This window comes from Portunus trituberculatus, chromosome 38, assembly GCF_017591435.1.
Source record: "Portunus trituberculatus isolate SZX2019 chromosome 38, ASM1759143v1, whole genome shotgun sequence".
Classification (NCBI taxonomy): Eukaryota; Metazoa; Arthropoda; class Malacostraca; order Decapoda; family Portunidae; genus Portunus; species Portunus trituberculatus.
This window is the reverse complement of record NC_059292.1, coordinates 867,438-882,500: the sequence shown is the minus strand read 5'-3', so window position 1 is coordinate 882,500 and position 15,063 is coordinate 867,438. Positions and strand designations below refer to the sequence as shown.

At 44.0% G+C, this 15,063-nt stretch overlaps 1 protein-coding gene and 1 long non-coding RNA gene across 7 annotated transcripts; one reads left to right on the top strand and one right to left on the bottom strand.

The window, feature by feature from the left end:
- The first annotated feature begins 2,890 nt into the window (after positions 1-2,890).
- LOC123515210 lies at positions 2,891-8,723 on the top strand. Of its 6 annotated transcripts, none has more exons than XR_006677824.1 (3): positions 2,891-3,332; positions 6,344-6,576; positions 8,462-8,723. It is a non-coding gene; the product is annotated as an uncharacterized LOC123515210 (long non-coding RNA). The 6 variants fall into 6 exon arrangements; XR_006677821.1 differs by having other exon boundaries at positions 2,893-3,332; positions 6,360-6,576; XR_006677823.1 differs by lacking the exon at positions 2,891-3,332 and adding an exon at positions 4,632-4,715 and having other exon boundaries at positions 6,360-6,576.
- Positions 6,236-10,520, bottom strand: LOC123515209. The gene is made up of 4 exons (XM_045273750.1): positions 9,366-10,520; positions 8,946-9,115; positions 8,450-8,611; positions 6,236-6,771 (listed from the first exon to the last, which is right to left on the bottom strand). Exons 1-4 carry the CDS (start codon positions 9,769-9,771, stop codon positions 6,340-6,342), a joined length of 1,170 nt encoding a protein of 389 aa, XP_045129685.1. The 5' UTR covers positions 9,772-10,520; the 3' UTR covers positions 6,236-6,339.
- Positions 10,521-15,063: the final 4,543 nt, after the last annotated feature.

The window sequence follows — 15,063 nt, the reverse complement described above, 5'->3', positions numbered from 1 at the left end:
CTCTCTCTCTCTCTCTCTCTCTCTCTCTCTCTCTCTCTCTCTCTCTCTCTCTCCAATACCACACAGCACTGTACACACGCGAGAATTGCCTAAAAAAAATCACCGTCATATTCAGGTACTGAGAACACCAATAATACTGCTCCCGTCACCACCATCACTGACCACCACCATCACCATTATCTCCTCTACTCTCTATCACCACACCATGACACACACACACACACACACACACACACACACACACACACACACACACACACACACATATGCCCTGAGGCGATATACAGCAGCACAGCACACACCGTCACTCACGGCGTCAGTGAGCAGGGCCGCGGCGGGCAGCACCTGTGGCGGAGGCGCGTGGCATCCTGAGTACCAGCAAATGTATCAGTAGCGGGACAGCTGGTGACGAGTGACAGTATTACCTCTTGAGCGCCGCCCTGGCCTTTCCCTCGTGTTGGCGCCTGCGGTGCGGAGTGTCCCGCAGCGCAGCCCTCGTCCTGGCTGTCTCGGAGCGTGTGCGGTGTGCGTGATGGTGTCGGCGGCAGCTTCCTTCCCTCGGCGGTCGGGCGGTAAGCAGCAGCAGCAGCAGCTTGCCGCTGACGCTCGGGAGCCGTAATCGCCTTTGGCAACTTGACATCTTGCACAATAATGCAAAGACGCTTTTTTCCCAGTTCTCGTACATGCCGCCATTGTTCCCGGCCTGACCCCGTGTCCCCTGCGGCGTCACTGTGAGGGGAACGGCAGTGGCGGAGGCGGATCCTACGCACATAAATAGATAGGAGAAGGGCGTGTAGCTGCAGCACCTGGCCCTTGTCAATCCCTGCCGGGCGATCCAGCGATCCAGCGATCCAGCGTGTGGTGCAACAGAAGTCCAGTCTGCAGGCAAGGTGGTGAGGCCGTGCGCACACACACACACACACACACACACACACACACACACACACACACACACACACACACACACACACACACACACTGGTTCGTTGTGGCATTGGTAGATGCAGATCGGTGTGTGCTGCAATGTGCTGGCCAAGGAGGCACAACACTACATCCCTCTACACACACACACACACACACACACACACACACACACACACACACACACACACACACACACACACACAACACAGTCACAGGAGCTCAAGGCAGCAGACGTGCAACACTCTGCCTTCCTGTGTTTGCTCACCTTCCTGAGACTCTTTCAAGAGGGAGCTTGTTACCTCATCCACTGCCTTTTGTTGTCTGAAAAGATTCTCTCTCTCTCTCTCTCTCTCTCTCTCTCTCTCTCTCTCTCTCTCTCTCTCTCTCTCTCTCTCTGGAGTAGTATTTAGTGAGCTTCCTTTTTCTACTCTTGGAGCTGATTTACCACAGGCCTAATAGTAATAATAGTAATAATAGTAATGAAGTAGTAATAACAATGATAGTAACAAACTAGAAATAGTATAATGAAATCAAGTTCGTGAAGTGAAATACAGCAAAGGACGACTGAAGCTTGAGAGGCAGTGAGAGGAAATCGTGGCACACAAACAATGACCCTTCACCTCACCTTGCTTTGCTTCACCCGCGCACGCACACATGCACGTACTGGTAGAAAGGAAGATAGATATACTGTTAGGTTAGGTTAGGTTTCCTATCGAGAGGGAATAGAAGAACCTGTCTTCACCTTTAAACACTCCACAACTCCTGCCGATGTTGTTAGAAGCGACTGTGGCTGTGGAAAGGTATGAAGGGTATTGAAGGGGTTAAGGAGGAGGTTTCAAGATATCTTTCCCATTCTTTTGGCTAAAGGCGGCGTCACACTAGCACTTTTCCCGTCTTCTTTTTCCGTCAATTTTCTGACGACTGTCAACTTTTGCAGACGGTGGCCGTCACACACAAGCTTGCTTCCGCCTTTGCCACGCTTGTCGATTGTAAACAAACATGGCTCCTCATTCACCCCAGCAAGCCGCGGCTTTTTTGCACCTTATAATGTAATCAGCTGTTCTGTGATCCCAAAGGCAACGGTGACCTCTAATACTCTCTATGAGAAATTCGTCAGTGTGTTTTGTCCACTGCTCATCTTGGCCAGCTACTTGGAAGTTGCCTTGGAAATATTCAAAAGCATCGCACATTCGCACTCCTGGAAATGTACACAAACAACTGAGGAACTTTTCATTGCTAGGCTAGAAGAAAAAAAAAAAAATATGTATACAAATATATATTCACCAACTCATTTAAATTTCATGCCATGATAATAGCATTCTTCCGTTTAACAAAAAAAAAAAAAATTTTTTTTTTAATAAAAGTGTTGATTAGAAACCATAGTTCTTATTTTGACTAAAAATTGGCGCTAGATGAAAACGATGCGTTCCGTCTGACTCAAGACGACGGAAAGAGTTGACGGAAGAGTAAAAAGACGACGGAAATCGCCTGAGACGACGGAAAAAGTGCTAGTGTGACGCCGCCTTTAATAACTCTCTTGACCGTGTTCGGGGACTGGCATCTCAGTGGGTCTTTTTATCCAATCGTTTTTGTTGGCCTTGAGCAATTTTTCTTTTTTTTCATAGATAAATAAATAAAGTTAAGGGTTTTCGTGGATGAGAACCAGAGATGCTCAATATACGTCTCTTAATACTTTTGAGTTTTCTGGGAGGATTAAGTACTCGTAAGCTTGCCTATCAAAGTATTCCCCTAACACTCTCCAATATAGACTTTCACTCCTACATATAAGTGCTTCTCTCTCTCTCTCTCTCTCTCTCTCTCTCTCTCTCTCTCTCTTTTTTTTCCTTGATGTGTACTGTTGTATTGCAGATTCCTGTATAGCTAAGGAACTCTCTCTCTCTCTCTCTCTCTAGCTATCTTTGTATCGATCTACCTATCTGTATCTATCTATCGATCTACCCCGTATTCAAGTTACCAAAGAACAGCAGAAGCAATGAAAGGATTAACTCTACATATCACAAGACAACTTACGTTCATCTTGACTTTGCAATGTTACCAGTTAACCAAAAGGGGAAATGGTATTAGCCTCTTTCTCACTATTCACCACTCATCACCTGCACAACACACATCGTCACTACGCACCCACTTCAGAGCGTGACAACCTATTTTTTTTTTCTGGTAGCAATAATTCAGTGTCACTCTCCTTTCTCGTATTGATTACTGAACATCACCTCGACTACAGATAGACTCAAGACGAGTTAGTTCCCACGGCCCCGCACCGCTACCAAGCCAGCCAACCAACCAACCAACCAACCAACCAACCAACCAGCCAGCCAGCCACCCAACCAGCCGTGGGAGGAAAAGGACTGTGTGGGAAGGGGCGCCGTTAACCCGTACCTACTTACAAGGTGCGTTCCCCAGCAAGCAGGACAAGGCACACGTTAGCACCAAGGCTCTATAATGCCATGGGAGATGCAGGCCGTCACTTTATAAGAACTACCCAATAGTGATGATGATGATGATGATGGTGACACTCTTGATAAGCATGACCGTCACCGAGGCGACCAACAACGACTATAACTAATTACATAATCATCATCATAATTTCAACATCAAACAGCTGTTGACGATTTTTTACAGTGTGCCTCCCAGCACATGCCAATGCGTCATAGTTGGAGATTATGTGAGAGAGAGAGAGAGAGAGAGAGAGAGAGAGAGAGAGAGAGAGAGAGAGAGAGAGAGAGAGAGAGAGAGAGACTGAGCGTGTGTGTGTAATTCACCTCGGTCGCCTGTTGGTCACCCAGCCAGTCTTCCCCATTACGGAGCGAGCTCAGAGCTGATAGACCGATCTTCGGGTAGGACTGAGACTTTCACCTCGGTCGCCTGCTGATCACCCAGCCAGTCTTCCCCATTACGGAGCGAGCTCAGAGCCCACAGACCGATCTTCGGGTAGGACTGAGACCACAACACACCACACCGGGAAACCGATGCCACAACCCCTCGAGTTACATCCCGTACCTATTTACTGCTAGGTGAACACACCCCACACATTAAGAGGCTTGCCCATTTGCCTCGCCGCGCCGGGACTGTGTGTGTGTGTGTGTGTGTGTGTTCGACTGCAGCCGTGTCCTCCCTGTCGTTTTGTGCTCATCGATAAGAGTGTTAGGTACAAAGGACTTCAAGTGTTGTGCTTCTGAGTGGATGCTGGCTGTACAGTGATAACAGACGGAGAAGTGATAAGAACTTTGATTTCGTTTGTTAATATAACTCTCTCTCTCTCTCTCACACACACACACACACACACACACACACACACACACACACACCGCGTAGTGTAGTGATTAGCACGCTCGGCTCACAACCGAGAGGGTTCGGGTTCGACTCCCGGAAAGCGGCGAGGCAAATGGGCAAACCTCTTAATGTGCAGCCCCTGTTCACCTAGCAGTAAATAGGTACGGGATGTAACTCGAGTTGTGGCCTCGCTTTCCCGGTGTGTGTTGTCTCAGTCCTACCCGAAGATCGGTCTATGATCTCTGAGCTCGCTCCGTAATAGGGAAGGCTGGCTGAGTGACCAGCAGGCGACTGTGGTGGTGAATTACACACGCACACACTCAAAACACCATCACAGCGAATTATGAAAAAAAAAAAAAACTAAGTGAAGTAGTTCGGTTAAGTCGGAGTGTAGTAAATGCTCATGATATATCAACAGTAAGTGTTGTGTACTGTGTACGTACACTGCTGCAGGCGGCTGTGGTGTGTTGTCCTCCCCACCTTTTCTGCGCAATTTAAAGGTCAGACACGCCTCTGCGTCGTTTGCTGCACGTTTGTATGCATCACAGAAGACACTGCTGCCTATACCACAGCTCAGTGCATGGTTACCGGTCAGAAGTGTGTAAGGAGGGCGTGAGCTGTCCGATACCTATGACACAAATATACCACAGCACACAGCTCTTCCTCACAATTACCACCAACGACTCACTACTTGTGCACTGTCAGGCACACGCATTAATACGCAATATATCAACGGCATATTTTACATATTTTTTTTATAATTATCACAGGGAAATAAATAAATGAATGAATAAGTAAATAGAATAGAATAAAATAAAGCTTTCACGGGAAGGGAGAGAGGCAAGGCGCCACCTGCTAGGGCAGCAGGGCCAGGGTGAGGCGAGTCAACAATTTAACGAAGGCAAGTTGTCAAGTACGGCATGTCATTTTGCGGCGCGTCCCTCCCCCCGACACTGTGGTGACTTCAGCGTTCATGGCAATGGTGGTGGGAAGCGTGTCACCTTAGCAGATGCTCCCCGAAGGTGCCCCTCCCTGCCCAGTCACTGCTGCCGGACGCTGCCCCACGACCCCCTCCACAGCCTCCGTCCCCGAGGTAAACAAACACTGCCCACCTCTCGCCCATCAATGCCACTCACCTGGGCACTGAAGCACGCTGACAGTCCATCGTCTGGCTTCATCAGATATTCATGTACTCATTTTCAATTCACTTTCCACACACATATCTTTTCGTCACAAAGAATTCACCGATTAATCAACCTGCCAGCTGTGCACTCATGCCTCGTCCAAGATCAACTGTTTCTGCGCACGCGCACAAATTTGAAAGGTTCCCGCCGTGTGGATGTTTGAATCCCTTACCGCTCTGTTGACTTCGGGCGCAGATCTACTTTTTTTCACGTTTCTATTTAAATGCTATACAAAAATGTATCACTAGAAAACTATTATGATATACATATACGCAAAAAGATATATTATTTTTGGTACTACTCTTTGTAATCAATTAAATTGCTTCATCTCTATATCTTTTTCTTTAGGGATTCGAACATTGTAAAAATGATGCCACACATAATGATGTATTATTACTTTAGTTTTTGCAGAGTAGTATGAGTTAAGTATGAATGGAAAGGAAATTTTCAGAACCTTTTTAGTGCCCTATAAATGTATAACATAGTAGGCAAATGTAACTACATCTTAAACCACGGCGTCATATGCCCATGCCACTACCTGGCTGCCGCAAGCTTTCCTCAACTTTGCCCTGCCTTGGGCGGCGCGGTTCGTGCCCCAGTGGACCTGCAAGTTTATCTGCCTTTTATCAGCGCTACCCGAGATCGATTGCATAGCATCCTAAAGATTATGATGAACTTTGAGCAACTTCTTTCTCGAAAATTGTAAAATCAAATCCTATCTATACAGAATTAAATAAAAGAATTTCACTTGTCTGGGATCGTACTTACTTATCGCATCGATCCATCCACTCAATCACAGGTACTCAGACATTCAGTGGAAGAAACAATAAGACTGATTCCAAATTCATTGTATTTTGTTGATAACGTGTGGTGGACAATTTTCCCCTATAGTTAAATTGTGATCTTGTTCTTTGAAAAACTCATCTACCGTAGTTTTGTTTCAGAAATTAACATTTTCAGATATGATATAATTTGGATGGGATTGTCCACCATTCTTCACGGGAAAGAACACTTCCTCACACTCAGTCTTCACCGTGGCGGGAGCAGACGGTGGCGGGTTGGGGCGTGGGAAGTCACCCGGTGGCAGCATCGTCTCGTACACCTGTGATGATGTTCCTTGTCCCGAGCTGGAGGATTCGTCCACCACCACCCGTGGCATCGGTCCGGTGTTGTTCTGGTAAGCACACAAAGCCAACATATATTTAACGGTGTCCGACACGTATACGGTAGCGAGAGGGACACCGATGTCTCCAAGAGTCGTGGAAACAAGTTGGTGGACGTCTTTTATCATTTGGACGGCCACGGGAACCTCGTCCTTTTTCGCTGTCCACGCCTGCATGAGTTGCCGCTGCCTCTCCTCTGCCTGGGTGAGCTGTTGAAAAGGAAATATTTAGTAAAGTTACGCCTAAAAATCGTTTCAAGTGTTCTTTAGGCATAGAAAATGTTAAATTCAGGGAGCACTAATATGAGATATTTTTGCTGATCATGGCTGTAAAATCATAAAAATTAACCTTATGAGTACTATTCAAAGCAAACATATGGTGTGTGTATCTACCTAGTTGTATTAACCTAGTTGTATTGTACAGGATTCGAGCGGGGCTCAAGTGTTCTGTCTCCATGCCTCCATTTATCTATTTTTTTCTTTAAAGTTATGCACATTATGTGCTGTAACAACTTCATCACTCAATGCATTCCACTTTTCCACTGTTCTATGTGAAAAACTGTATTTTCCAATATCCTTCAAACACTGCCTCATCCTAATCTTCATTACATGTCCTCTTGTTCTTATAGCTTCTGTCACAAGCACCAGGTCTTCCTTGTCTATCTTTTCAATACCATTTACTATTTTTACATTATTGTTATTAGGTCTCCTCGTTCTCTTCTATCTTGTAATGTTGGCAGTTACATTTCCTTCAGCCTTTCTTCATATGTTAGGTCCTTTAGTTCCGGCATCATCTTTGTAGCTATCTTCTGAATCCGTTTAGTTTGTGTGTGTGTGTGTGTGTGTGTGTGTGTGTGTAATTCACCACGGTCTTCTACTGGCCATCACGGAGCGAGCTCAGAGCTCATAGACCGATCTTCGGGTAGGACTGAGACCACAACACACACTCCACACACCGGGAAAGTGAGGCCACAACCCCTCGAGTTACATCCCGTACCTATTTACTGCTGCTGAATCCGTTTAGTTTGTGTGTGTGTGTAATTCACCACGGTCTCCTACTGGTCACCCAGCCAGTCTTCGCCATCACGGAACGAGCTCAGAGCTCATAGACCGATCTTCGGGTAGGACTGAGACCACAACACACACTCCACACACCGGGAAAGCGAGGTCACAACCCCTCGAGTTACATCCCGTACCTGTTTACTGCTTCTGAATCCGTTTAGTTGTGTGTGTGTGTGTAATTCACCACGGTCTCCTACTGGTCACCAAGCCAGTCTTCGCCATCACGGAGCGAGCTCAGAGCTCATAGACCGATCTTCGGGTAGGACTGAGACCACAACACACACTCCACACACCGGGAAAGCGAGGCCATAACCCCTCGAGTTACATCCCGTACCTATTTACTGCTAGGTGAACAGGGGCCACACATTAAGAGGCTTGCCCATTTGCCTCGCCGCTTTCCGGGACTCGAACCCGGACCCTCTCGATTGTGAGTCGAGCGTGCTAACCACTACACTACGCGGTGTGTGTTTCACTGTTTGATCTGCTGCAGTCTCTGACCAGACGTTACCCTACAGAACGAGCTGAGCTTATTATTTCCGATCTTCGGATACGCCTGAGACCACACACCGGGACAACAAGGTCACAACTCCTCGATTTACATCCCGTACCTACTCACTGCTAGGTGAACAGGGGCTACACGTGAAAGGAGACACACCCAAATATCTCTATCTCCACCAGGCCGGGGAATCGAACCCCGGTCCTCTGGCTTGTGAAGCCAGCGGTCTAACCACTGAGCTACCGGGTGTGTGTGTGTGTGTGTGTGTGTGTGTGTGTGTGTGAGTGCGTGTGTGATGACATGTTCTTGACATTATACGAGTATACTCACCTTATCCAACAGTTCCTTCTCCCGTGACGTGATCGAAGACCCTGAAGGAGGAAAACAGCGGGGCTGTGAAGAAGCGGCGTCGAACTCGTCCTCGTCACCGACACCTCCCGCCGGCTGAGACTCCAGCTGGGACGTCTGAGGTTCCACGCAGCCAGCGCTTTTCTGTAAAATGAGTTGTTAATTCATTATAGTGTCAGGCATAGTAATGTTTGCGATAAATATGATAAATGAATTTTATACGTAATGGTTTTGAGAAAATAAAGTTTAGTAATTATATGATCTTTGATCATCCGCCTGTATATCTTTACATAGACGACATTACTCTCAAATATATATTACAAACTTACCCAAATTAACACAAAGCTGATTATGAATGAAGTTAGCACAATAATTATCATTGTGACTTTGAAGCAACATTTAGCCTGTGACTTTACCTTTCTCTTTTTATAAATTACGTCAAAAGAAATATTACTGTGAAATAATAGACTTAACTTACCCTGCTCGTTCGAGTTGTGCACCTGACGATGTGGGGCAATAAGAAGTTGAAGGACTCCTTGATCCAGGTGTCCCTCTCGGTGAGCTCCCTCGTCCCCTGGCCTGACTTGGTCTGCACCAGCTTGGCGTACCTAGTGCGCATGTTGGTAATCCATGTCTGCAGGGTCGAGACTGGAAACAAAGGAAAGAAAATACATTTAATAACTATCCAGCTAATATGTTTCTGCTCTACACACAATTCATAAAAGTAGAAAGGCAAAATTTGCATCACCATACATCTTAATTGTTTCACTGCCAAATTATCATGGTAAATATATATATATATATATATATATATATATATATATATATATATATATATATATATATATATATATATATTATATAATCAGGTGTTCGGTGGTTGTTTGTCAGTACTCACCCTTCACATTCAGACTCCGGCCTTTGTCCTCCCACGCCTTCGCCTTCAGGTCCCGGTCCCTGTAGGCGCGCATCTTTTTGTTGTACAGGAACTCATGGTCTCTGTACCACTCCACCACCGACTCCTCCTTATCCGCGGGGATTATGTGGTATGTTCTCTTCCTCTTGTTGCGGTTCTCACGAGGAGCTGAGTCTGTCCTTTCGAAGTCCTGGGGGTCTAGCTGCGTTGAGTCGTCAAATTCCAGGGGGTCTTCTCTCTGCCTGGCCACAGTCCTGCCGCTCCTGCGGTTCAGTGGTTGGGTGGGCTCGTAAAAATCAGGGCTGCATTCAATCACGTTCCGCTCCTCTGGCTCCTCTACTCCCCTGCCGTCGTCGTCTGTTGACTCCTCTTCCTCGTCAGTGAACATGTCGACTGGTGCGGCCTCAGGTTGCCTCTTCTTGGTTAATATCTTCCTGCCGTTGCCCAGGATACTGCCTTGTCTTCGGAGAGGATTGTTGGCGTAGCTGTGGTAGTACTTGGTGAAGTGCGTAGATACTCTGTCAGGGACCTTTTAAAACTGTTGATCTAATCAGCACGAAGAATCGGGACGCGGTCGAGGTTATCGTACCGCACTCGTGGTTGTCGGGCAACAATCGGCCTGTTATTTGTGTGATTCGTATCATTATCGATTTACATTCGTGTTTGTCGTGATGAAAGACCACGTGTTCCTTCTGTGGTTAACCGCATTTATTTTAGTGTCCAAGACTCGATAACGATATGATAGGTTTGTATCGGTTTTCTTTGACGATGAATCGCGAAAAAAAAATGTGCTTTTTTTTAGTGATTTTGGATCAATGCAATATTACTACCACGATATGTCCTAGACTGTCACTCGATGTTTCACGACCAGAATTTTTCCGTTACTTTTTTTTTTTTTTTTTTTTGCAAGTCATGCTGATTCGTGGCGTGGTCGCCTCATATTCTGCTGTGTGGGACGCTGCCTGGACACTTTCGTTCCTGCCTTCTTTGTTTTATACACATGTATATTTTCAATGGCTTCAGTATCTCCTCTTCTGCGTTTTCCATACTTAATCAGCATACTCTAGATGAGGTCCACCAGGTATGATGAATGATGAAATAGCATAATGTGCACCAGAGTAGAATAATTGTGGTCCTCTAAACACAGGCTTAAATTTGCTAGCTGCTAACTACGTATAAAGCCCATAGACGCTATCACTTACTAACAGCTGCCGGGCGATAAGGATAATGGCCTTATCAGTACTTCAGCTTCACTCAAAGGGAAAAACAGAATGGTAAAAATCAAATGTATTATTCTTTAATCAACTTCCTCCTACAAAAGGCAAGTAATGTAGGAATTGCATATTTTCACGATGATCAGCTATAATCATGTATTGTCCATGCATTTAGGAGTATCTTCCAATATTCTAATGGAAATATCACAGACCTTTTAAAACTGTTGATACATCTGCTCAGTTTTAGTTACAACCATGTGATGTAGCAGTGGTCAAGAGTTGTCTGGGAGGTGCCAGTGTCGTGAACCAAAAAGGAAGGCAAGAATACCAAAGTGAGCATGAAAAGTTTATATGCTTAGTAAAGGAGGAATGAAGAAAGGAACAGATGAGGTGATAAAATGCAGCATCCCTAAGATGATTTGATGGGGATAATAACAGAGAGAGAGAGAGAGAGAGAGAGAGAGAGAGAGAGAGAGAGAGAGAGAGAGAGAGAGAGAGAGAGAGAGAGAGAGAGAGAGAGAGAGAGAGAGAGAGAGAGAGAGAGAGAGAGAGAGAGAGAGAGAGAGATTGTATTAATCACATTATAAAAGCAGTGCAGAACTGTTCAAATAACAGGATAAAGAGAAGAATGGTAGAGTGAGAGGAATGGAGAATGCAAGGAGAGTAAACTTGAATACTTTTCTGTCATAACAACCACATGAGGGAGCTCCCAGAAACATGCATCACATCTGATCCACAGACAGAGAGGTAGATTGTACTATGTTCCATTACAATCCAACAATAATTCATTGGACAACGTAGAAAGATCATTAAATTAATCCATGTTGTACACTCAAATTCACATACTACCAGAATTACCTCATCCAGCATTGTTCACTCCTAATTGTCAGTTTCCCTCACAAATAAATAAATATTCACAGCTTATACTTTCCTCTAAATCACAACAAAACAAAAAATATGACAAAAAAAATTTATCCTTATTAGTATTGTAATTATACATTGGTATTAATATTAAATATTGATGATGATGATGATGATACTAATACTAATACTAATAATAATAATAATGATAATAATAATAATAATAATAATAACAATAATAATAATTAATGCAGGTTGGACCTCCCAAATCCAGAACTTTGTAATTTGGCAAATTCTATACTCCAGCATACTTTTAATTTGCAGAAATAATTCAATTTCCCAGAATAATGTAAGTTTGCTGGAAAATTAAACTTGTTTTCCTTTAGCATGTGCTTTTCTGTATCCTTCTTCTACATATACCATATCAAAACAATGTTACAGTTATAATGCAGGTCGACTAAGACTATGCAGGGTGTTTTAGGATGATTACTTAAGGACCACCTGTAGTCTGGAATTTTCCATAATCCAGCAAGCCTCAGGTCTGGCAGATGGCAGATTTCAGAAGTTCAACCTGTAGCAATATAGTATATATGATGTACAATAAACTATTGATATAAACAACCTATAAACTGCAACAATGAAAGTACATACATAAATGTAAATACTTAACAGGATTTAATATGTAGCAGTGTGTGATGTGATTTTCACTGAACATATAATCATAACTTATCAACACAATGTCCCTAAGTTTGTTGCTTGCACTGAACACAGTTAGTGACTGAATTAAATAGGAAAATTAAAAGAACACTCAGGCCTTCAATCTGAGGATGGTCAGGTCATGGTGACTGTGACTACCATGACCACTGAGCTATTATTAAGCTGATGAAATAAGACTTGGGGTTTGTTACTCTCAAATACTTATTATATTTTTAAATTCAATGAAGACATGAAAGTCATGGAAGCCATACACAAGGAAGTGTGATTTGGTTCAATAATAATAAAGAACTCATATTATTTTTAAAATAAATATGAAAGCAATTTCATCCTGTGTACTGTATGACAGAACACTGGTAAGGCACACAGTGTTCTTTGTGACAAAGCAGCTTCAAGGAATCCAATAAATAACTTATAATTCATTATAAGTCAGAATGAATTTTTACAAGAATTATGAAATAATAAAAAGATAATTAAAGGATTTGATGAATGCAGACCTCATATTCAAGTCCTATTAACAGGCATCTGATGTGTGCCAATGAGTGGCCTACAATCACTACATGCTGACCACAACACCTCAGTTCTGACCTTAGCTTTGGTCCAGTGGAGCACCATGGCTGACAGCCCCTCAAGAGGCATAAACCAATATACTGAAGCATATAAGTATACCTACACTATTATAGGCTTAACTCAACCAACACTACCAACACAACCAACTACAAAAAAAAAAAAAAAAAAAAAAATATATATATATATATATATATATATATATATATATATATATATATATATATATATATATATATATATATATATATATATATATATATATATATATATATATATATATATATATATATATATATATATATATATATACACTTGTCACACACATCAAGTGGCCCCAAAGAACACAGTATAAATACAAAAATAAATCTAATTACTAAAGGCTCACTAGTGTGTGTGTGTGTGTGTGTGTGTGTGTGTGTGTGTGTGTGTGTGTGTGTGTGTGTGTGTGTGTGTGTGTGTGTGTGTGTGTGTGTGTAATTCACCACGGTCGTCTGCTGGTCACCCAGCTAGTCTTCCCCATTACAGAGCGAGCTTAGAGCTCATAGACCAATCTTCAGGTAGGACTGAGATCACAACACACTCCACACACCGGGAAAGCGAGACCAAACCCCTCGAGTTACATCCTGTACCTATTTACTGCTAGGTGAACAGAGGCTACACATTAAGAGGCTTGCCCATTTGCCTCGCCACTTCTCAAGACTCAAACCCGGGTCCTCTCGATTGTGAGTCGAGTGGGCTAACCACTACACTACTAGGTGTGTGTGTGTGTGTGTGTGTGTGTGTGTGTGTGTGTGTGTGTGTGTGTGTGTGTGTGTGTGTGTGTGTGTGTGTGTGTGTGTGTGTGTGTTTCACTGTCTGATCTGCTGTCTGATGAGACAGCCAGATTACGGAACGAGCTCAGAGCTCATTGTTTCCAATCTTCGGATAGGCCTGAGACCAGGTACACACCACACACCGGGACAACAAGGTCACAACTCCTCGATTTACATCCTGCACCTACACTGCTAGGTGAACAGGGGCTACACATGAAAGGAGACACACCCAAATATCTCCACCCAGCCGGGAATCGAACCCGGTCCTCTGGCCTAACCACTGAGCTAGCTCACTGTCTGATCTGCTGCAGTCTCTTGTTTACGGAACGAGCTCAGAGCTCATTGTTTCCAATCGGATAGGCCTGAGACCAGGTACACACCACACACCGGGACAACAAGGTCACAACTCCTCGATTTACATCCCGTACCTACTCACTGCTAGGTGAACAGGGGCTACACATGAAAGGAGACACACCCAAATATCTCCACCCAGCCGGGGAATCGAATCCCGGTCCTCTGGCTTGTGAAGCCAGCGCTCTAACCACTGAGCTACCGGGCCGTGTGTGTGTGTGTGTGTGTGTGTGTGTGTGTGTGTGTGTGTGTGTGTGTGTGTGTGTGTGTGTGTGTGTGTTTACCTAGTTGTAGTTTTACAGGGCCTGGGCTTTATGCTCGTGTGGCCCCGTCTCCATATCTACACTTATCCAATCTTACTTTAAAAGTATGCACACTCGTTGCAGACACTACCTCTTCATTCAAACTGTTCCACGTCTCAATACATCTTTGCGGGAAACTATACTTTTTAATATCTCTTACACATCTTTCCTTCCTCAGCTTCTTACTATGCGATCTTGTGCTTCGACTGGCATATTCTTCTCTCAGGATCAGATACTCATTGTCCACTTGGTCCATTCCGTTTATCAATTTATAAACTTGTATGAGATCCCCTCTCTCCCTTCTCTGCTCCAATGTTGGAAGATCCTTTAGTCTCTCCTCATATGGCATTCCTTCAAGTTCTAGGACCATTCTTGTAGCCATTTTTTGTAGTCTCTCCAGCTTCCTTATGTGTTTCTTTTTGTGAGGGGTCCACACTACTCCTGCATATTCCAATCTGGGTCTTATTATAGTATTTATCAGTTTCTTCATCATTTCTTTGTCCATGTAGTGAAATGCTATTCCAATATTCCTTAGCAAATTGTATGTCTCTCTGAATATTCTATCAATATGGCTTGCCGGTTGATTATTTTCGTGTGTGTGTGTGTGTGTGTGTGTGTGTGTGTGTGTGTGTGTGTGTGTGTGTGTGTGTGTGTGTGTGTGTGTGTGTGTGTGTGTGTGTGTGTGTGTGTGTGTGTGTGTGTGTGTGTGTGTGTGTGTGTGTGTGTGTGTGTGTGTGTGTGTGTGTAATGGCAAGGTTTTGTCATACATCAGAGACCAAAGATGAGAAACCATGAACATTTTCTTTGCCATGATGAACAACTCTGCACTTTTTTTTTACTCAGTATTTCTGCAAAG

Excerpts from the sequence above, each read along its gene's own strand:
- LOC123515209 (XM_045273750.1), bottom strand. The coding sequence starts at position 9,771 with ATGTTCACTGACGAGGAAGAGGAGTCAACAGACGACGACGGCAGGGGA. Across the intron at positions 8,612-8,945 it reads GCACAACTCGAACGAGCAGG|AAAAGCGCTGGCTGCGTGGA; the intron begins GTAAGTTAAGTC and ends CTCATTTTACAG. Across the intron at positions 6,772-8,449 it reads AGAAGGAACTGTTGGATAAG|CTCACCCAGGCAGAGGAGAG; the intron begins GTGAGTATACTC and ends CCTTTTCAACAG.